General features: G+C 42.0%; 1 protein-coding gene across 1 annotated transcript in view; it reads left to right on the forward strand.

Moving 5' to 3' along the window:
- Positions 1–22,721, forward strand: part of LOC309701533 (protein NLRC3-like) — a 232,642-nt gene that overhangs the window by 64,400 nt on the left and 145,521 nt on the right. The window contains exons 5-8 of the mRNA XM_082525784.1: positions 9,420–9,554; positions 10,838–11,073; positions 11,178–12,966; positions 18,252–18,425. Of these exons, the coding sequence (XP_082381910.1) occupies positions 9,420–9,554; positions 10,838–11,073; positions 11,178–12,966; positions 18,252–18,425 (2,334 nt within the window). The remainder of the gene's footprint in view (positions 1–9,419; positions 9,555–10,837; positions 11,074–11,177; positions 12,967–18,251; positions 18,426–22,721) is intronic.

The raw sequence follows: 22,721 nt of genomic DNA on the forward strand, positions 1-22,721 counted from the left end.
ATGAAAATCAAAATGTTTCCACCTCTTCTCTCTGCAAGTCTCTAATAATAATAATAATAATAATAATAGTAACATTAATGATTTTGTATGGGACCTCACACAGTAAAGCTGATGTGAGGATCATCACAGTTTTGGTGGTTGTATGAACTTAGAATGCATAAACTAATAATTTGTTTTAATTAAAAAACTTTCTCTCTGTCATTTTACTGAGTGTTTCAAAATAAAAGTCCTCTCTTTCATGTTTTGAATGTGAGGCTGTTCCTGTGATGCCTTCAAATCTGTTTCAGTCTGCAGATTTTTACATTTCAGACCCAAAGTGACTCAAACATTTACTTAAAAGAGATTTTTGTTCGTCTGGGTTTTCCTGCTCAGCAGCGCTAAACAGGCAAAAGCAGAAACACACAAACAGAAAGAAACAGGAAAATATGTGTTTCTGTGAACAATGCAGCAGCAAAATGAAAGACCAGGATTTATTTTTAATGATTGACCAGTGTTGGGTAAGTTACTTTAAATTAGTAACTTAGTTACATTGCTAGTTACTTCTATCAAAAGTAACTCAGTTACTTCAAGTTACTCGTTACTTTCAAAGTAACTAGTTACTAGGGAAAGTAACTTTGGTTTTACTCAGAATCCTCTTGTTAATGTGTTGCTTCCATAACTTTGCCAGTCTTCTAGCTTGCTTACCTGCCACAGTGCACTGTGCCACCTACCAATAGAAAGGAAAAGATAATGTGCATATTTCCACGAGAGAAATCCCACGCCTGGACCGCCGTTGACCGCCACCATGATTCTAGCCTACGTCACAGCATCATGTGCGCCTTTTACATCCAACACAAAAACTGCAGTCATGGTGCTTTCGACTGTACTCAGAACTCGGAAATTCTGCCTTCTGAATAGGAAGATGTAGGTAACACCAGACTGCAGATGAGCTGCATACAGGGCTGGACTGGGACAAAAAAATCAGCCTGGGCATTGTGACTAGAGACCGGCCCACCATTATAGCAAAAATCCTAAAGCCTTTGAATGAAAACAAACGCTGCTGTGACAGTGATGCTCACTGTCTTGATGGTGTATATGCATCAATCTATCAATCGTTTGTTGTAAGATTCAGATAATTATTTTTTAAAAGCGAGACATTTTAAACGAGAATAAGAAAGAAAAGTATTTCTTTGTGCCCCCCTCTCCCTGTTAATGCCCTACCTGGCCCCCCTGGCAAAACTTTGCTAGAGCTGCCCCTGCACAGTTACCAGCTCTCAGCTACCTAAAAAAGGATCCTGGTGTTATTTGTCTCTCAGAAACAGTTCATAACTTCCCTTCAACTCATTCATGTCACCTAAAAGGTAAACCTGTTTCTCCATCACAGCTCTGATGATCCAGTAAGGACATCTCCTGGTTTCATCTTCATGTTTCCCTCTCACCACATAACCAAACCGACATCATGACCAGCAGCTTTTTTGCAGCTGTGGCTCCAGCAAACATCAGCTGATACTAGAAATTAATATTAAATAAATTCTAACAACAGCTGATCAAGCTTAAACGTGCTGCTGTTGTTTAACGTGAACTCCGCTGGTTTCCTCTTTCTGATGCAAAGTGGGAGATAAACAAACAAGAGAGACGATCAGCTGATCATTGATCAGTTTTCATGATTGAAGTAGAAACGGGAGAGGGAGGGGGGAGAATGAGAGAAGAAGAGGCAGCTGTGCAGCAAAGACACAGAATAACTCCAGCTTTGTGCCTTTTTCATTGTAGCTGAATTACGGGACTAACTGTTCCTTTTCACCTCAATAAGAAATGCGTAATATTTTCTCTGAATACCAGATGAGACGGTTGGCAATTCTAATAACTTATGAACAAAATAAAGTTCAACATCATTAACTTCATAGCACCCACCCAGCTGTATAGAAACTCTGTCATGCTAGCTAGCACGCAGTACGGAAAAAGTCAGAATAACAAAAATAAACTCCACCTAAACTTGGTTTATATCTAACCCAGAGAGACTGCAGGTCATAACTTCTTACCTGAAGTTCAGTTCACACTTGGACCGGCGGCCGCCTCGGGTCTCTTCTCCTCCTGCCTCCCCTTTCCCTCATCCACCTGTTGGCCTCCACCACTTGCTAATGTTACTGAATCTGTGGAAGCTCCGCGATAGCCACCACACGAAGTAACGAGTAACGAGCCTATCTAAATCCCAGTAATGACTAACGCGTTCCTGATTTTAGCATAATAACTAGTTACCGTGCTCGTTACCACAATAATAACGTAGTTACTGTAACACGTTACTTAATAACGCGTTAGTCCCAACACTGTGATTGACAAAAACATTAAATGATCATTTTTATTTTCACATCAATGTTCCATCGGTCCTTCTTTTAGAATAAGTTTAGAAATGAAAAATACTAATAACACACCAGGAAAAAGCCAACAGCACGAGTCCTGAAAGGCTTAAAGAGAAAATAAACGCACAAAGAATGAAACAAAAAGGCACAAAACCTCAAAACAAGAGTGAATTAAATCTGACCGACACACAAAGATGCTAAAAGCCCCAAACATGACCCTGCAGAGGTGAAGGTCACAGTCAGAATCAGCGCCAGAGAACCGCACAAGGACGGCCTCATTGGTCACGGCTGAGTTCATTATGTGATGGTAACAAGCTGATTATTACAGAACAGGAAACACACGTCTGCTCATCAAACACCAGCTGCTGCTGCTTTTATCAGTCTGACAACAAAACCTCACAAGAAAGAAGTTTTTGTGAGTTTGCAGCGTTCCTCTAAACTGAAAACTAAAACAGACTGAAAATGGGAACACGCACCCACACTCGAGAGTCAGGCAGCTTAAATGTGTTTGTCTTCATCTGTAGTTACGTTTCATTGGCTGGAAATGTGCTAACTGGAATCATTCATGAGTCCAGATGAACAAAAACAAGTGTTTACTGCTCCACGCTGCACGAATCTGAATCAAAATCACTCAGACGCGCCCACGTAGGCATTCCACTAAAACCATGTGACCACCTTCACCTTTAAACCTGTCGTGAATATAATTTTAGACTCTTCACTTTATTTTGAAAGAACAGATTTGCAGGAAGTGCGGCTGCTGCAGAAACTCTTCACTTTTCACTGGCTTTAATCTTGAAGGTTTCTCCAGATGTGGAACATTCATGCTAAACATTCAACATCTGACGACCGTCTCCGTGTAAAACACTGACAAACTCAAACTTTATACGGTAACTGACAGATTTATTCCTCCATTTTCAGGCATTTCACAATGAACTTGGATTAGTTTGATGATTTTATTCACGTTGGTGAATAAAACCAGCAAAGAGGCTGATTCCTGCAGAGGAGGAGGCAGAGTGGAGGAATCTGCAGGTTCTGTCTCTAACACACAACCAGAGCTTCAATCATAACGAGCACATAATAAAACCATGATCCCCCCTGATCGACTCTTTTAGCCTGTTTCCTCTGGATCGAACAGGATCTAACAAACCCCAGCTTCTGCTGGGACACTGGTCATCATGGGAGGAAAAAGATGGCTGCCATGTTGCTGTTTCCTTTCTTACACCAGGGTTATACTTCCTGTATCTATGGGTCTGAGTTTTTAATCAGAGGATGAACTTAAAGCTTTCAGTCTGCTCTACAACCCACCACCTATCCACACGTCTGCTAAGTGGACTGGAAATCAGTAAAACTTCTACCAGACTTTAGTAAATATTGCATTAAGATGAGCAGACAGATTTTAATCTCAGCATCGTGCACACAGATTTTTCAGGACACTGGAAGAGTTCCTGCCGTGGATTTAGATGTTAGTGTTGTGTGGATGATCCCATTCTGTGATCTTTGTGTTACTAACACTGATGACACCACCGTTATTGGACTCATCTCGGACGGGGATGAGTCTGCCTACAGGAGGGAGGTTGAACGTCTGGTGTCCTGGTGCAGCCACAACAACCTGGTGCTGAATGCCCAGAAGACAGTGGAGATTATTGTGGACTTCAGGAAGCACACAGCTCCACTCCCCCCCATCATCCTGTCTGACACCCCCATCACCTCTGTGGACTCATTCCGCTTCCTGGGTACCACCATCACCCAGGACCTGAAGTGGGAGCCCACCATCACCTCCGTCATTAAGAAAGCCCAGCAGAGGATGTACTTCCTGAGGCAGCTGAAGAAATTCAACCTGCCAACACGGACGATGATGCAATTCTACACTGCAATCATCGAGTCCATCCTCACCTCCTCCATCACTGTGTGGTACGCTGGAGCCACTATCAGGGACAAACAGAGACTGCAGCGTGTTGTGCGCCCTGCTGAGAAGGTGATTGGCTGCAGACTCCCATCTCTGCAGGACCTGTACACCTCCAGGACACTGGGGCGTGCAGCTCGGATCTCAGCTGACCCTTCTCACCCTGGACACAGTCTGTTTGACCTGCTCCCCTCAGGCAGGAGGCTCCGGTCCATTCGCACCAGAACCTCTCGCCATAAGAACAGTTTCTTCCCCTCTGCTGTCGGACACATGAACAATAACCGTATGACTGTTCCCACCACTAACACCCTACGCTGTGTTCACTGCATCATTCCATGTTTGGCACTGATCACCACCTGCACTCATGTATATATCATGTATATATCTATCTACTTAGCACTTTTAATTCTTATTCTTATTTTTATTTTCATGTCTATTTAAGCGTAATTTATGACAGTATGTTTTTCTACTGAAGCACCGCAGCAATTTCCTAATGTTGTAAACCTGCTCAACATTTGGCAATAAAACCCTTTCTGATTCTGATTCTGATGCTTTTACACTTTAGGACCCTCGAGACCTCTGCTGCTCAGCTGTCCTGATCGCTGCCTCCACTTTAACCAGAGGCTGTAACCTCTGATCATTTCACCTGCACCGGCAGTAAAACTCTTCTCCAGAACCAAACGTGCCATAAACCCATCACAGCTTCATCATCAGCTCAGTCTCAGCAACATGCAGACGACCGAGCAGCAGAAACTCTGCAGGGAACGTCTGAAGTCTGTTCTTCAGTTTTCCCAGCTCACTGTTTATTGAACATGAGACAGAAAAATAATTTCACCTTTAATGTGAAACTTTTATCGCCTGTGACATATTTGCAGGAAGTTTTCATGCTGTGATTTAGTGTCACAGCCATAAATATCACACAAGGTAAAAACTACAAGTCCCAGCATCCTCTGTGTTTAGGGCGGAGCAGTAAAAGTGAAAGTGTTGATCCTCCGTTCAGAGCAGCAGGAGGAGGAAGGTGGAGCTGAGGCAGGTGAGTGTTAACATGAATATGTTTCTTCTTATGACATAAAATAATTCCACGCTGTTCGTGTCTGTGGGTGAAACGGCTCCTCTGAGCGCTGGTTTCCTGTAAGTAGAGAGGAAGTGAGTTTAGCTGAGAGAGCAGGAGGAGAGTGAGAGCTGTGCTGAGGCAGGTGAGTGTTAACACCGCTCTGACATTACTGTGTCTCTGTGGCGGGAACAACAGGCTCCGTCAGTGGAGGCAAAAATAATCAGACTTTGGTTTTTCAAAGGAAACTACTTTATGTTGGGAGAAGCCGCGCGCTCATTGGATAACGACTTGTCAATCTCAAGTTATTAGCCAATGAGCGCGCAGGTTCACAGTAAGACCCGCCCTTATCACGACAAAAAAAATGGCGACAGAAACTCCTTTCAGGCTGACTTTAAACTGTTTGAGCCACTTCCTGTTCTCAGTCCCGGCGTCCTGATCACCGAGGTTTCTGTTGCTCTGATGTCTGATATTGATTATATCGGTAAACAGGCTGTAGGCAGAAACATCAGGTCTGATCTGAAAATCCCTTCAGAAACAAACTTTAAGAGTTTTATGTCCGTGTGAGGCCGCACGCTGATTGGATAACCACCTGTCAGTCTCAAGTTATTAGCCAATGAGCGCGCAGATTCACAGTAAGACCTTAACACAGCATTTTTTTTAAAACTAAAACATCAACAGTGAAACTGTAACGTGTCCTGTGATCTATAAACACTCTGTGATGAATAATCTGAAGTCATTTTGAGCCTGACAGTAGTTTCCTGTCACAGAGCAGAAGCTGCAGGCAGTTTTTGGCACCTTTATATTTAATTTATTCCAAAATAAATCAATAAAGGTAGAAAAGAACTCTCAGTGACATTAAAAATCTATTTTTAAAGACAGATGTGACCAAGTGCAACAAATATAAGATGAGATGTTTACAGATATTTGAAGTATTGATCATATGTAGAACACAGAGCAGGTCCAATAACAGAGTCATCCTGCTCACAAACAGCAGTTTGGTTTCATGAGCTCACTTCCTGCAGTGATCCTCAGCTTCTCTCCAAAGGAGCCGTAACATGTGGGCTCCTCACCATGATGATGATCCCAAACACACTGAGTTCCTTCATCCACCTGATCATGTACTTATTAAATAATGTGATGGTTTTGGTGTTTTTTAAAGACTTTGAGCCTCTAAAATAACTGGTTTGGACTTTAGGGCCAAAGCTCCAACATTAGAAAGCCGTCAGTGTGATGCTTCCAGTACAACAGCACCTCTGAGTGTGTGTGTTTACCTCTCAGACTAACTCCACCCTGACATCAAGAAGATGGAGGAAGAGGACGGAGCAGCATCCAGCTGTGTGTCTGTGAGGAGTGACGGGGTTACACAAACACCTCCACCTTACAGTCATGGACCTGCAGCAACAATGTAAGAACACTACTAACTTTATTAGTCATTTCAACATAACCATGACAGAATCATTGATCTGTGATTGGTTCAAACTGTTTGATCTGAGTTTGATTTTTATTGACTTGTTTTCTTGCTAAGATCTGAACTCTGTAAGTTTAAGTGAAGTCAGTGCAGCAGAATCAGAGAGAAGAGCTGAGAACAAACTGAGTTCATTCAGAGACAGAAAAAACTGGCTGATGATTGGCTGACCTGTCAGCGTTATGAGGCAGACACAATATCACAGAGGGATCAGCTGATCATATGGCTGTCAGAGAGAACTGATCAGTTATTGATGTTTGTGTTTGCAGAGGTCAGAGGTCACAGTCTCCAGTATCCAGCTGTGTGTCTGTGAGGAGTGACTGGTCCAAAGACAGACCTCCATATTTCAGTCATGAACCTGCAGCAACAGTGAACTTCAATCATGGAGCTCAGCTGACCATGTAAGAGATCTGCTGACTCAGAGTTCAAAGGTTGTTTCTATAAATGTTCTGCCAGTGACATCATAACTTAACCTAACACTGGTCTGTGTATGAAGTATCATTTAGTGGCAGTTGTTAAAGTTGTATAATGATGATGCTAGTTTGGGGTGTATTTTCCTGCTGATGCAAATGCATCTACTTTGCCCTTTGTCTGGTGCTTTGGACAAAGACGTCCAATGAAACTCAGAACAACACAGTTTGCACCACCAGCAGGCAGAGGAAGTGGCTGACATCCAGAAATCCTACCAGTGGCTGAACAAAGCTGGACTGAAAGACAGCACAGAGGCACTAATCATGGCAGCACAGGAACAAGCTCCGAGCACAAGACCCATAGAGCCCGGGGTCTACATGGCTCTTTTTGGGGGGGTTGTGTTGTATTAATAGTGACTTTGTTTCTTTGGACCTGACCAAAATCTTTTGTTTTTCAGTTCAGTTGCAACATTGACTAACACTAATGCAGGGGTCGGCAACCTGCGGCTCTTTAGTCCTTACAGTGCGGCTCCTCGTGGTTTGGGAAAATAAATTAGAAGTATTTAGCTGAAGTGTATTTTATTTATGTTCTTTTTTAACTTGTAGTTCTAAATTGGAAGATTATTGTGATATTGAAATAAAAAAATAAAATTATATTTTTTTATTTTTCATCGTTCAAATAAGCGTCACACTCGTGGAAGCCGGTGTACCCGCCGAAACGCCGTGCATTTATCGAGACTTTCAGCCCCAGGAAGGCCAATAATGGCTCTTCGGATCCACATTATGTCAGCAGCTGTTCTCCACCGTGAACTATGTTAAAAACAAACACCGCTCACGCCTCACAGACGACAGCTTACAGTCCTGTAAAGATGAAAGTGACTTCGTACAGCCCCGACCTGCAGACGCTGTGCGCAGAGGTTCAGGAGCAGAAGTCCCGTTGTAAACATATCACGGCAGACCCGACGATGTTTGCATGAACACGCTTTTCAGCTTCTCTTTATTGACCACTTTTCACACACGGTTGCTGTACGCACACAGCCGGCTGTAGCTTTGCAGCTCACAGCCCGACACACACCAACACAACAGCACAGACGTTAAGGCGGCGAGGCGTGATTGCGGGTGCTGCCCAGGTGCGTCCGCCTCCCCTGCAGCGGCGCTGCAGACCACGCCCCGCCACACACATTAACCAGGTAAAATACATATTTAGGCAGAATTTTGCAAATATCTATTTTTCATCTTTCAGCAGCATAGAGCTTTTTTTCCAATTGTTTTTTAAAAGTCAGGTCAAGGCTCCAAAAGCCCAAAGGAGATATAAGGGTGGCGGCTCACAGCAGTTTTTGTTTGCTACATCATTTTAGTTCAGCTGGGTGTCTTTCCTTTGGTTATATTTCTTTAAGAGTTCAAATGTGTTCATTACATAAATAACATGTAATTTTCTCTGTAGCACTTCATGGATTTCATAAGCAACACACCTTAGTTGTTCATACAAAGCATAAAGGTAAAAAACAGTATATACAGTGTTATCTTCATTCTAGATGTCAAAAAGTATTTGTGGCTCCCAGTGTTTTCTTTTGCGTGGAAACTGGCTCCAAATGGCTCTTTGGGTCCTGAAGGTTGCTGACCCCTGACCTAATGGTATATTTTTTTTAGCTGGATCGTTCTATAAAAACATGAATCAAATCTGAGAAAAGTTTCCACCTGACCTGTTGAATGTTATTGAAGCCAGAAGTTTGCCTTCATACTGTGTTTCTTGCATGCCTTTTGTGGTGTACTAATTGATGTGAAATGAATGCAATGTGGTTGTGTTTGCAGAGGTCAGAGGTCACAGTCTCCAGTATCCAGCTGTGTGTCTGTGAGGAGTGACTGGTCCAAAGAATATCCTCCACATTTCAGTCATGAACCTGCACCAACAGTGAACTTCAATCATGGAGCTCAGCTGACCATGTAAGAGAGCTGCTGACTCAGAGTTCAAAGGTTGTTTCTATAAATGTGTTCTACCAGTGACATCATAAATGATTCCTAATGGTGGTCCGGGTACGATAATGCTAGTATCAATCGTAGTAGTAATGCAATCCAAGGTAATGATTTCTTCTCTGTTGCTGTGAACGTCTCTGCAGCCGTCTGTACTCTAATCTGAGACAACTATTACTGACAGAAACCATCACATCATCCAGTTTGTGTGTTTGCAGCTGCTTAAAAGAGTTTAAACAGAGATTAATCAGTAATTCATGTGATGTGTTTGTGTTTGCAGAGGTCAGAGGTCACAGTCTCCAGCATCCAGCTGTGTGTCTGTGAGGAGTGACTGCTCCAAAGACATACTTCCTCCAGTCTTCAGTGATGAACCTGCAGCAACAATGTTCTTCAATCATGGAGCTCAGCTGACCATGTAAGAGATCTGCTGACTCATTTACGGGTGTTTGAAATTCTGTGACCACTTTGTAATTTTAGTTTATATTTTTAAAGTGTTTTTATTTGTAGTTGCCTGTATTTTTATTACACTGTGTGTAACGTGGTGGTTTGTGCTGTTTGGGATTGTTTTGGTGTATTTGTGTCAGAACATCAGATAAATGATTTCATCACATTTTAAAAGAAAGTATCAGGATAATAATCTGAACTGAGTCATCAGAAATAGAAAGATGGTCTCAACAGGCCACTGAGCTGATCTCCAAAGAAATGCAGAAGATTGAAGAGTCCGAGGCTGTTTATTTGTCACAGGCATCGTCATACACGTACAACACAGTGAAATGTGCTGAGCTGCTCCTGTGACTGGACAAAACATTATAAACAATCATTAAATGAAATAATGAAACATTGTGCAGATGTAATGTTAAAGTGCTTTGTGCCACATTAGCACAGCATGTACTGACAGAGCAGTGCAAGCAGACCTGAGGTCAGATTCCTCCAGGCTGATGTTCAGGATCTACAGAAACGTGTGGTTGTAGTTATTGCTGCACTGTGTGCTGACAGCAGATCCTCAGAACAAAGCGCTGCACACGTGTTCTTTACAAACATCTGTACATATAAAATATGGATCATGGCAGTGAATGAACACGTTTCTGTCATTTGTTTCATTGGCTTCTTTTTTCTGCCTGTGTTCATGTGATTAATGTCTAACACATAAACAGGTTTGTAATCAAACATCACATCATCAGGGAGGCATCATGAAACAAAGTTACTGCTGGAGGCTGAACTCAATTTGGTGGCAATGTTCAAAAATATCACTCAGATCATTTCAAAGCTTTTAGTTCTTCTTCTTCACTTCTGTAAAATAATAGAAAGGAAATCAGAACCCAGAAGTTCACTTCCTGATGACTGAACTCTTTCAAAATAAAGCTGAAAGCTCTGAATGTGACACCGCTGCTCCACCACAGTTTTTAGAGGAGGTCAAAGGTCAGTTGAAAGTGATGGATCCCAAACTTCCAGTACATCCAGTGAAGGACATAATCAGCTCTGTGATGAAGGCTTTTACTGTGGAGTTTGTAGGCTGATCACTCTGTGTTTAATAAGACAGGCAGGAACAGCAAAGGAAACTTGGATTCTGAACTCAAACACAAGTTTCTCCACTTTGACTTTTCTCTGTGACCATCAGAGCTTCTGCACAGTGTCATCAAATCTGGATGTTTGTCACTGACAGTCAATGATTTTAGTGATAAAGAAATGTGTTCACAGAGGGAGGAAGAGGAGTGGTGTCTGTGAGGAGGAGCAGCTGTCCTGCTGTGCTTTGTGTCAGGACGTCCTGAAGGATCCAGTCTCTACCAGCTGTGGACACTGGTTCTGCAGACAGTGCATCTCCTCATACTGGGACCAGTCTGCTTCATCAGGAGACTGGTCCTGTCCCCAGTGTGGAGAAAGATCCAGAAGCAGAGCTGGACTGCAGACAGCCAGTCAGAGCAGCTGTGTACAAAGTAAGACTGAACATCTGTCTGCTGATGGACTCATTTCTGAAAACTGGACTTCTTGTTGTTGTTCAGACATTGAAGAGTTTTCTTTCTGTTTTTCTTTCTTTCAGCAGATGTTGGTCTGCAGGAGGTTTTAGATGAACATAAGATCAGTCTGAGGAGGAGATGTGAACGTGTGACTGAAGGAAGTGATGAAACAGGAAGTAGAACCCTCCTCAACAGGATCTACACTGAGCTCTACATCACAGAGGGACAGAGTGAAGAGGTTCATAGCCAACATGAGGTGAGACAGCTGGAGACAGCTTCCAAGATGGACGCCCTCCATGACACTCCAATCAGGTGCCAGGACATCTTTAAAGCCTTACCTGACCAACAGAGACCCATCAGAGTGGTTCTGACCAATGGCGTGGCTGGTGTTGGAAAAACCTTCTCAGTGCAGAAGTTCACTCTGGACTGGGCAGAGGGCTTGGAGAACCAACATGTCAGTGTGGTGGTTCTGCTTTCATTCAGGGAGCTGAACCTGATCAGAGAGGAGCAGTACAGTCTTCTGGAGCTGCTCCATGTTTTCCATCCAACACTACAGAAGGTCACAGCAGAGAAGCTGGCTGTCTCTCAGCTTTTGTTCATCTTTGACGGCCTGGATGAAAGCAGACTTTCATTGGATTTCACCAACAGGAAGCTGCTGTCTGATGTCACACAGAAGTCATCAGTCAGCCAGCTGCTGACAAACCTCATCCAGGGGAATCTGCTTCCCTCGGCTCTCGTCTGGATAACTTCCCGACCTGCAGCGGCCAATCAGATCCCTCCTACATGTGTTGACAGGCTAACAGAAGTACGAGGATTCACTGACGCCCAGAAGGAGGAGTACTTCAGGAGGAGATTCAGTGATGAAGAGCTGTCCAGCAGAATCATCTCCCACATGAAGACATCCAGGAGCCTCCACATCATGTGTAGAATCCCAGTCTTCTGCTGGATCACTGCTACAGTTCTGGAGCACATGTTGACTACAGAGCAGAGAGGAGAGCTGCCCAAGACCCTGACTGACATGTACTCACACTTCCTGCTGGTTCAGACAAAGAGGAAGAAGAACAAGTACCACGAGGGACATGAGACGAGTCCACAGGAGCTGACGGAGGCTGACAGGGAAGTTCTTCTGAAGCTGGGGAGGCTGGCGTTTGAACATCTGGAGAAAGGAAACATCATGTTCTACCAAGAAGACCTGGAGCAGTGTGGTCTGGATGTGACAGAGGCCTCGGTGTACTCAGGAGTTTGTACAGAGATCTTCAAAAGAGAGTGTGTGATCTTCCAGAAACCAGTCTACTGCTTTGTTCATCTGAGCATCCAGGAGTTTCTGGCTGCAGTCTACATGTTCCACTGTTTCACCAACAGGAAGTCAGAGGTGCTGAAGGACTTCCTGGGAAAAAAATACAAAGAGTCATCTCTGGATGATTTCCTTAAACGAGCCATGGAGAAATCCCTCCAGAGTAAAAATGGTCATCTGGACCTGTTTGTCCGCTTCCTTCATGGCCTCTGTCTGGAGTCCAACCAGAGACTCTTAGGAGGTCTGCTGGGTCAGACAGAGAACAGTCCAGAAACCATCCAGAGAGTCATCAAGAACCTGAAGAATAACAAGAAGTTTAAATCCTCTCCTGACAGAAGCATCAACATCTTCCACTGTCTGATGGAGATGAACGACCTCTCAGTACATCAGGAGATCCAAGAGTTCCTGAAGTCAAAGCAAAGGTCAAAGAAACTCTCTGAGATCCACTGCTCAGCTCTGGCCTTCATGCTGCAGATGTCAGAGGAGGTTCTGGATGAGTTTGACCTGCAGAAGTACAAAGCTTCAAAGGAGGGACGACTGAGACTGATTCCAGCTGTGAGGAACTGCAGAAAGGCTCGGTGAGTCCAGATGTGATCATTACATCATTGATCAGTGTCGGTTAATAGTTTAATGTTTAAATTAAAAACACAGTCCTTGGTTATAAAGTGCTTTACAAACACCAACATTACGGCTAACAGCTGGATTCTCCTGTTTCAGTGCAGCTAGCCAAACAACAAAGAGCCACTTGCTGCTAAAGACAGAGTGAAAGTGGACGGTATATCCTCCATTCTTCATGTAAAACACATGCAGTGAATTGTAATGCACCATCTGTGTTTACCTTCATGCAGTTTTCTCTTTATGGTAGACTTGGATATTTAAATGTTTACCTCCTGGAGAGTCTTGTTCACTTGATTAGCTTTTGTGAAGTGGATTCTCCTCACCCCGTCTCCAAGGGAGACACCAGCTACCCTTCAGAGAAAATTTATTTGCCCCACTTGTAACCACGATCTGGTTCTTCCAGTCACTGCCCACAGCTCGTGACCATAGGTGAGGGCAGGGACGTAGATCGACCGGTAAATTGAGAGCTTCGCTGTCACGCTCAGCTCTCTCTCTCATCACCACGACAGACCGGTACAGCGTCTACCTCACTGTTACCGCAGCAACGGTCTGTCTGTTGATTCCTGCTCCCCTCCCCCTTCTTTACACGACCCTGAGATACTCAGACTCCTCCACCTGGGGCAGGAACGTCTCTGACCCAGAGTGGGCACTCCACCCTTTCCCAGCTGAGGACCATGATGCTGATCCTCATTCACACGGCTTCACACTCTGCTGAGAACAGCTCCACTGTGAGCTGGAGGCCATCACCTGATGAAGCCAACAGAACCACATCCTCTGTGAAAACAGAGACCAGACTCTGGCTGTATCCCAATTCAGGGTCTTAAGAGGCCTGAATTGAGAGGCCTTAAAGGACGCATTTTAAGGCCGATTACGTCACAGCGACGCGACGAAGGTCGCTGCTCGAAATGCGGCCCTCAAATGCGTCCTTAATTTCGCTGAATTTTAAGGACGTGGCGGTGTAGACTTCATATAGTATACTACTATACTATACACTATTATTAGTGTAGTCTACTATTATACTAGACACTATTATTAGTATAGTATACTATTATACTATACACTATTATTAGTATAGTATACTATTATACTATACACTATTATTAGTATAGTATACTATTATACTATACACTATTATTAGTATAGTATACTATTATACTATACACTATTATTAGTATAGTATACTATTATACTATACACTATTATTAGTATAGTCTACTATTATACTATACACTATTATTAGTATAGTATACTATTATACTATACACTATTATTAGTATAGTATACTATTATACTATACACTATTATTAGTATAGTCTACTATTATACTATACACTATTATTAGTATAGTCTACTATTATACTATACACTATTATTAGTATAGTCTACTATTATACTATACACTATTATTAGTATAGTCTACTATTATACTATACACTATTATTAGTATAGTCTACTATTATACTATACACTATTATTAGTATAGTCTACTATTATACTATACACTATTATTAGTATAGTCTACTATTATACTATACACTATTATTAGTATAGTCTACTATTATACTATACACTATTATTAGTATAGTATACTATTATACTATACACTATTATTAGTATAGTATACTATTATACTATACACTATTATTAGTATAGTCTACTATTATACTATACACTATTATTAGTATAGTCTACTATTATACTATACACTATTATTAGTATAGTATACTATTATACTATACACTATTATTAGTATAGTATACTATTATACTATACACTATTATTAGTATAGTCTACTATTATACTATACACTATTATTAGTATAGTATACTATTATACTATACACTATTATTAGTATAGTATACTATTATACTATACACTATTATTAGTATAGTCTACTACTATACTATACACTATTATTAGTATAGTATACTATTATACTATACATATCTGTTTTTAACAGGGAATCTTGATCATGTTACATTTGACTTCTGTTGAGCTTCTTGAATTGTCACCTTCAGTTCCTTTCCTTTACTCTTCCAGTGTCTTTGGTTTAAATGTATTTACCCTGATAACTGCATATGAAACAGTTCACCTCTTTTCACTCACTATTATCTGTTTGCCATAAAAGTGTTGGTGATGTGTTGGGAGAATCATTATTTTCAGTCTCTTCTTATAAACATAGTGAGGCAAAGATGTGGGTCGTGGTCCCTGATAATCAGACGTGTCTGTGTTCTGTTACATGTGACATTAGAGAGGTTTTAGTGGAGATAAAAACAGGACCAACATCACTCGTGACTGCTTTCCTGTCTTCAGTGTGTTTACTGTTGGAGCTCGTCCTCCTGTTGCATCTGTCACAGCTGTTACGCTCCTCTGTGACTCCTCCTCTGTCTGCTGTGACACTGCAGGAGTTTTTGGTCATGGCTGTGAATAACTGCCGAGGTCGGCTAGGACGACGCCACCACTCGTTGTCAGACCCTGTCACGCTGTCGGGAGTCCAGTGTACAGTCCTTGGCGTTGCACATTTTAATATGTTTTAGCTGAGACTGTAGTGGGCACTCTTTAAATGTCGGGTCAGTTTGTCACGTTAGAGCCTATTTGTGCCTGTTAGTGCTGCGATGACTTCAGACCGAGCTGACTGAGGGGTCTAAGCTCATGATGCCACCAGCAACACCCGGGTCATGCTGCAGAGTTTTCAAACCCCGCTGACACTCGACATAATTTACTCAGGTTATATCAGGTGATCTAAGAAAGGCCACTTAGAAAGAAAAGCGAGTGCACTGCTTTAAGTTTCTTGAAGATGTTTAATACGAACATTCAGCTTCTTCACTTCTAAAACCAAAAAGTGGAGAGTCCCAGATTTTAATCCTAGTGGGAGTGTCCCTTAAGAGGGTCGCTGACCAACTATTGATCATGTGGCTCATCACATGAGCCAAGCTGTGAAAAAGGGTGTGGGTGATTATCAGCAGAGGTTTCGAGAGATGAAACGTCTTCAAGAAACTTAAAGAAGTCACTTTTCTTTCCAGGCTCCTTAGATTACCATGACTGTATGATGAGAACCTACACAGACATATCAGGTGAAGTTTTCAGTGTTTTGGTTCAGTTTAATGTAAAAATGGAGATGAAACGCATATAAAGGCTGGTTTACACCACTGAGCCCTGCTCTAAAACACTGACACAGATCTGTCTGTGAAGCTGGCTTTAACAAATAAGAGCTTAAAGTTTTAAAAACATGTTTAGCGCCGAACTGTCCACTTTACTGTCTGTAGCAGGAAGTGGCTGTTTGGCACTGAAACGGGAGAATCCAGCTGTTAGCCGTGATGTTGTGTTTGTAAAGCTCTTCATAAACGAGGACTGTGGAGGAGGAGAGCCTGTGTGAGTCAGGTGGTTCACCGGCCGAGTGTATCAGCGGCAGAAACAGCTGATCAGCGCCGTTTTATGCAGTAAAATAATCTTTCTGTTCCCAAACACATCCACACAGTTTACAACATAACAGCCCACTACATGCACATCTCACCGCAAACATGCATAAACCTGAACATAAAATATGTCCTGTACCTGTGTGATCTCTTTAAGTAACTCACAGAATATCAACACTAACGCCACAAGTTTGTTGGTATTTTAACATTTTGACCATTGATTTTGAATTAAAACCAACAGTTAAAATATTTTTGCACCAAAGGAAAGAGCAGCAGAAATATTAAGACAGATAAATCATTCTGTCTTCAGTCTCCATGAACAGCATCAACATCCTCTGGTGAAATTTCTCTTTCCTCCTTAAAATATATTAAATGTCAGTTTAATTCCAGATTAATGGTTAAAACATGTATGTCACATATGAACATCAGGAAATAAAGAAAAGTGACTGATTCAGTTCCATATATGCTCCAGGGAGGCGTTAAGGTTCATTGAAATTGTTCAGTTATTAAACTTTAATCTGAGCCGAGCTGACTTCCTCAGGAACAAATAAACACTGAGATAAACTTCACCTTACAGATATAATCTAAATGAATCATATCCAATCTCAGAGAGTTGACAGTCAGCTGTGTGCTGGGAGACATGTCTGTCTGCAGTGTACGAGCTCTGACCGCTCCCCAAAAATGTCGGAGTGAATACATTAATATTAAAAGTGTAGCTGGTGACACAGAAACAGAGGATTTAAGAAGTTTAAGTGTAGGTCGGGTCCACACATGTCCAAACACCTGTGCGTAGTCCTGCTTGTTACTGAGAAACGCACACTAATAAAATGGCCATAAGGCCAAAGCAATGGTTTTGACTGGTGTTGACCCCGCCCCCACCCTGAGTGTGGATGCTGAGAGAAGGGCCAGCTGTGAATATGAGGCTGTGGGAGCAGATGGAGAGAGTATGTCGGGGTATCCCAGTACAAACTTTACTGGGGTCAGAAATTAGACAGACTCCAGTTCCTTTGTTTGATTTATCTAGTTTGATGTTAGGAAAGAGATTCATGAGATGGAAAAACCTCCCAGTCTACTGAGATTCAGAAATGATTTGTACACATGGAAACTCCCTGAGTGGGAACAAAGAGTGTCCTGTCAGGAAGAGCATTTGGAATATGGATGTTGAGGATGTGACAGTGCCTGAAATCCTGCTGCTGTTCTGAACCATAGTTTCTGATCTGAAGGTCAAACAGAGTCATGATGGTTGTTTCTATTTGTTCCTTTTTAGTTTAGTTCCCCTGAAATCAGATGTGATATCAGAAGCTCTGAGTTCATTCATCATTATTGTCCAGTGATGACATTTCTGCTCCGTTTGGTGACAGTCAGCAGATTTTTCCTGCGTGTGGACGTGAACAGTCGTACCTGACAGCAGCAGGTAGCAAACAGAGATCGTCTTTCCAGCTGGAACTCTTCACTGAGCTGAGCTCATTCAAAATGTTCTGGATTCAAGACAGGAAACAGTCCACATGTGTGTCTTCACTCTGACTCTGGATCAGATCTCAGTGACAGACTGTGGACATTATGGAAGCCTAAATGTGACGCCATCTTCCTCCTTCATCTGCAGATTAAAGCCAAACAAAGATTCTCATTAAAAGTCTGCAGGTCTGAGAGAGACTGAATCGTTGTGTCATGTCAAACACAGTAAGAGGAGCTGAAGCACAGATGTGAAGAGCAGATGTTCATCAGATTATGACCTCACTCTGTTTTGTCTTCATATACATTCAGTCAGTGTTTATAATGCAGACTTTCTGCTTTTATAATAACATATTTTATATTTTCTGTAATCTCAGACTGGCTGACTGTGGACTCTCAGGGACTCACTGTGAAGTTGTGGCCTCGGCTCTGAAGTCCATCCCCTCCCATCTGACAGAGCTGGACATTAGTAACAACAAGCTGCAGGATTCAGCAGTGAAGCTTCTGTGTGCTGGACTGGAGAGTCCAAACTGTCGACTGGAGACTCTGAGGTGAGTTCACTGACTGCAGCTGTTGTTGTTTTTCTATATTTCAGATCTTTGATTGATGTTTGAAACGTTCTTTAGTTCCTAAATGTTCAGGATGTGTCTGAAGACAAATGTGAAGAAGTTTGAGTGCTTTCAGAAATGTTGTGTCTTTCCAAACGACTGAACAACAGTTTTTCCTCTTGGCTCCAAATAGAAGTGACAGACTTGAGCAGGGTTCATTTAAAGGCTGACAGAAGTGGAGTGGTGACGGGGAGATGTTTGTCAGGACAGCTTTTCAGCCTCCACAGGTTCATGTTGTGCTCCATCAGTCAGTGAAGATGAAGTCAGTACTGGTGAGGCTGTAGAGTGTGTGAGGGATGTGAATGAGGCTGTTGGAGATCTGATGATAGCAGATAAAAACAGGCTGCAGAGACTTTGAGCTTGTGTGGAAACAGACAGAGAAAAGAAAGACATGAATGTCAAAGCTAATAAAGGTGAAGTTAGGAGCTGTGATGATGTTCATGTATCAGAAGCTGATCGGGCTGCTACAGAGACGACCCACACAGCTGCTGTGGTGAGGTTTGTGTTAAAGCAGAGGAACACAGGCCCAAACATGACAGCAAAGCAGGTTTCAGGCTCTGTGAGAGGATTTCAAACAGAAGCTGGAGAAGAGAAAGGACTACAGAAAGAAGGCAGCTGAGACCAGTCCAAGTGTTTCCATGGAGCCCAGTCTAACATTCATTTATACACTAACGTACAGAAGTGAACGGGAAAATGAATCCATAGTTTCAAATGTAGAAATAGTTCTCAGTTCATTTACAGAGTTTAATACAGTTCATGAGGAAATGTTCAAAACAGCAGCTGAGAAGAAATCTGCTTCACAAAGTTTCATCCAATTCCAATAGTTTGTGATGCACTTGAACGCAGCGTGAGCAGTTCACTGCCTAACCCCACAGAGACTGTCAGTCTGGACTTTTCTTTATTTCTATTGGCTGTCAGTGAGATTTCAGAGCAATCAGAGACTGTGGGTCTGTGTATGAAGTATAATTCATGTGCAGTTGTTGAAGTTGTAGAATGAGAAATGGCAGTTTGGGGTATTTCCTGCTTTCATTGTCCTGCTTGTGCTGATGAAAATGTTTATTGACGTGTGAATTCATTCTTCAACGCTCGATTCTGCCTGAACAACGAGAAACTTTGCTTTGTGTAACAATTCAAAGCACTGAAGCATCGACTTATTTCATTATTACACAACAGCAGACTGGTGGCTAATAAACAGTGAATGATGCAGAAACAGATGTTTGAAGCTGTTCTTGGAGTACACTGAGAGAGAGAGAGCTGTGCAGGCAGGAACAGCCAAAGTCAGAGAGAATTCATGAGCATATTGATCAAACGTGAAGCAGAGTTTGGATCTTCTTTTGCTGCTGCTTCACTCAGTTTTGGTTGGAGACAGATGAAACCTGCAGCTTCAGGATCTGTGAGCTGTCCACTTTCAGCCCCGACGGCGTGTCCGTTGTGGAGCAGGGAAATTATTTTACTGCTATTGTTAAATAATTGTCATCATTACCATTGCATTAATAATATAATCTGGAGTTTATATTGCATTCAGGGGTTAAACAGTGTCTCTTTCAGAAAGACTGAGTTGCAGGCTGACAGGAAGTTGTATGCAGAAGTGAAAGCAGGAAGTTATTTTGAGCAGCAGGCTAAGACGAGGCTTTAACAATGTAACAGATAGCTTTAAGAAGGCTTTAAGGTTTTATGCATACAGGTATTAAATTAACTTTGTATTCCAGGTGCAGTTATAACTATTTTATACATATTGCATATCTGTGCTTATTTGAGTTGATGTTCAGGTTCTTTAAAGGTCTTAAGCTTCATCTAGTGAGAGTGTCTAGATGATCCATGCTGAGGGAAAACTAGAACATAGAAGGAATTGCAATACATGCTTACAAAACACTTATATATCAGATCATTTTATATTAAGGTTTTAGTAGAGGTTCTTGGTTAAAACATTTATTTAGTAGAAGACATACACATAGTCTCAGTGAGCTTCTGGTCTGGTAAAAGGTCAGAAGTGCAACAGGTGAATTGAGAAAGAGCATTTGAGGACGAGACACAGACAGTAGGTGAAGAGGTGACACAAAGAGCATGTGAGGTCAACACACACACACACACACACACATTAGTTAGAGAAGAGGTTACTCATGTCTGGCTGTAACTGCAAAAGTGTCTCGGTAAAAGAGGAACAAGACAAGAACTGAAAGGTAGACAGGAAGGGCCAGCCATAAAAATAGAAGATGATGTTCTGTCTTAAAAGCCATGGTGGTGTTGATCTGATCTATGTATAAAATGTATCTGTGACGCATGAAGGGGCGTCAGTAAATCAAACCCTGATGCTATAAAATATCTGTTCATGCTTTGATTAAGTCAAGGACTACTGGCTGTCTGCGTACAGAGTGTCTTCCCACACGTGTGTTCATTAAAATCATTGTTTGACCAAAGAGCTTCTGGACCAAGAGTGGTTTGTACTCTCCCTCCTCAATTTTGAACCTTAACATTTGGGGGCTTCGTCCGGTGGTTGAGGAGGGAGGATTGGAGGTGTAGACGGTGATGTATGGTCCGTTGTGGTCAGACAGGCAGGCGTGACCCGGCAACCAAACTGAGGGGACAGGCGCCTTTAAAAAGAGGTAGGCACAGGCCTGTTGATTTTATCCGAAGTGTGCTGAATTGGATGATAAAATTAAATGTCTATTCAGTAAAAGTTGCCGGTAAATGTCTGCTTTGATTTTGATGAGAATCTCATGACAGTACTGAGGATTTAAAAGCAGTTGGACTGCTGGTAATGATTGAACGCGGTTGGACCGCTAAAAGGATTTAATACGGTTAGGACCGTGGTAAGCAGTTGGACTGCTCAATGATTTTACTATCTTAGGGAATTTGGTTATTTTTTGGTTATAAGGTTGGACCTGCTTCAGTCTTACACTTTGTTGGGTGTTTTACTGTTGTTCCAAAGTATTATAAATTATTTTAGAACGGAACCGAGGGGGTTCTAGGAAGCGCAGTGCTCAGAGGTAACGCTTGCCAATGCCAAGGACGCTTAGGCATTGTCCTCGAAGAGGGATAGTCAGTTGGTCACTGTGGAGCTTGGGGCACTCCAGAATAACTAGGAGTTAGAGTCTCCTTACCGTTTGGAACGGTATCTGCGCTTTTTTGGGCAGCAAAGGTTGGACCTTGGGTGTTGGACACTTTTAAATTGAGTTAGGGACTTTAGAGATGAGGCCAGAAACTGTTGGACAGGTACTGGTGAATTGGTCGCAAAAAACTCAGGGAGTTCATCTGCTGGGCGGTTATTTTAAATTTGTCTAAATTGTGTAGGCGCTAAAGCTGACAGATCTGACAGTGGTTGTAAACATAAGACGTCGTTGTAATATAGAATAAGAAAATTTGGTGTGAGAGATCTCTGTGTGTCGAGTCAGTAATGCACTGACTGCCTGCTGCTATTTTTAGACGGTGTGTGTGTGAGTGAAAATGCAAATGAGTAAGCAGTGAACTGTTTAAACCACAGTTGGTTTTACAAATACTGCTGCAAACATTGTTGAGTGTGTGTTTAAAATGCCATTTATGTTTATTAGAGGACTATAAATAAAGTTTTGAGTTGCCGTAGGGGATGTATAGTAATTGACTGAAGTTGGATGTAGATATATAAATATATTGAGTGCACTGTGTATACTTAAGATTAACATATTACTTTCAGTAGTAACTTCTCTCCAGCAATAGTTGCTGGTGTGTTTTATTTTTTCAATTTCTTGTGTGAATGCGGTGACTAGAAGGTTTTGAATGATGAATAAAGGTGTGAGAGGTATTTCTTTGGTGATGTAAAGTAGGATGTTTTAAAGTTTGAAAGTGTTTTTAATTTAAGAGATGCATGAGTGATGTTATAAGAGTTTAGTTTATTTAAAAGGTGTGTGTGTGAGAGGATTATGAAATCATTGTGTGAATGATGCTACATTTTAGATCAAAAGTTAGTAGAATTACAGAGGGTTTGTAGATTGTAAATACAAAATAAGTTTGATTAGCCTGGAGAAACAGCAGAGCAGCTGCGTGCTGTGTGTGTGTAACAGGAAATGGTGTGGGTGACAGGAAGTTTGCATGCCCATATAAGGTGACGAGTGAGCACCCAGAGAGAGAAACAGATGAGTTAAACTCTAGGCAGATAAAGCGAATGGAGGTTTTGAAAAAAGAAATGAAAAGGATATTAATTGTATGTTTTAGTGTGTCAACACAGATTACAGATAAATAAAGGTGGACTTCTCTCAACCTGGA

This window comes from Aulonocara stuartgranti (assembly GCF_965226115.1).
Source record: "Aulonocara stuartgranti genome assembly, chromosome: 23".
Classification (NCBI taxonomy): Eukaryota; Metazoa; Chordata; class Actinopteri; order Cichliformes; family Cichlidae; genus Aulonocara; species Aulonocara stuartgranti.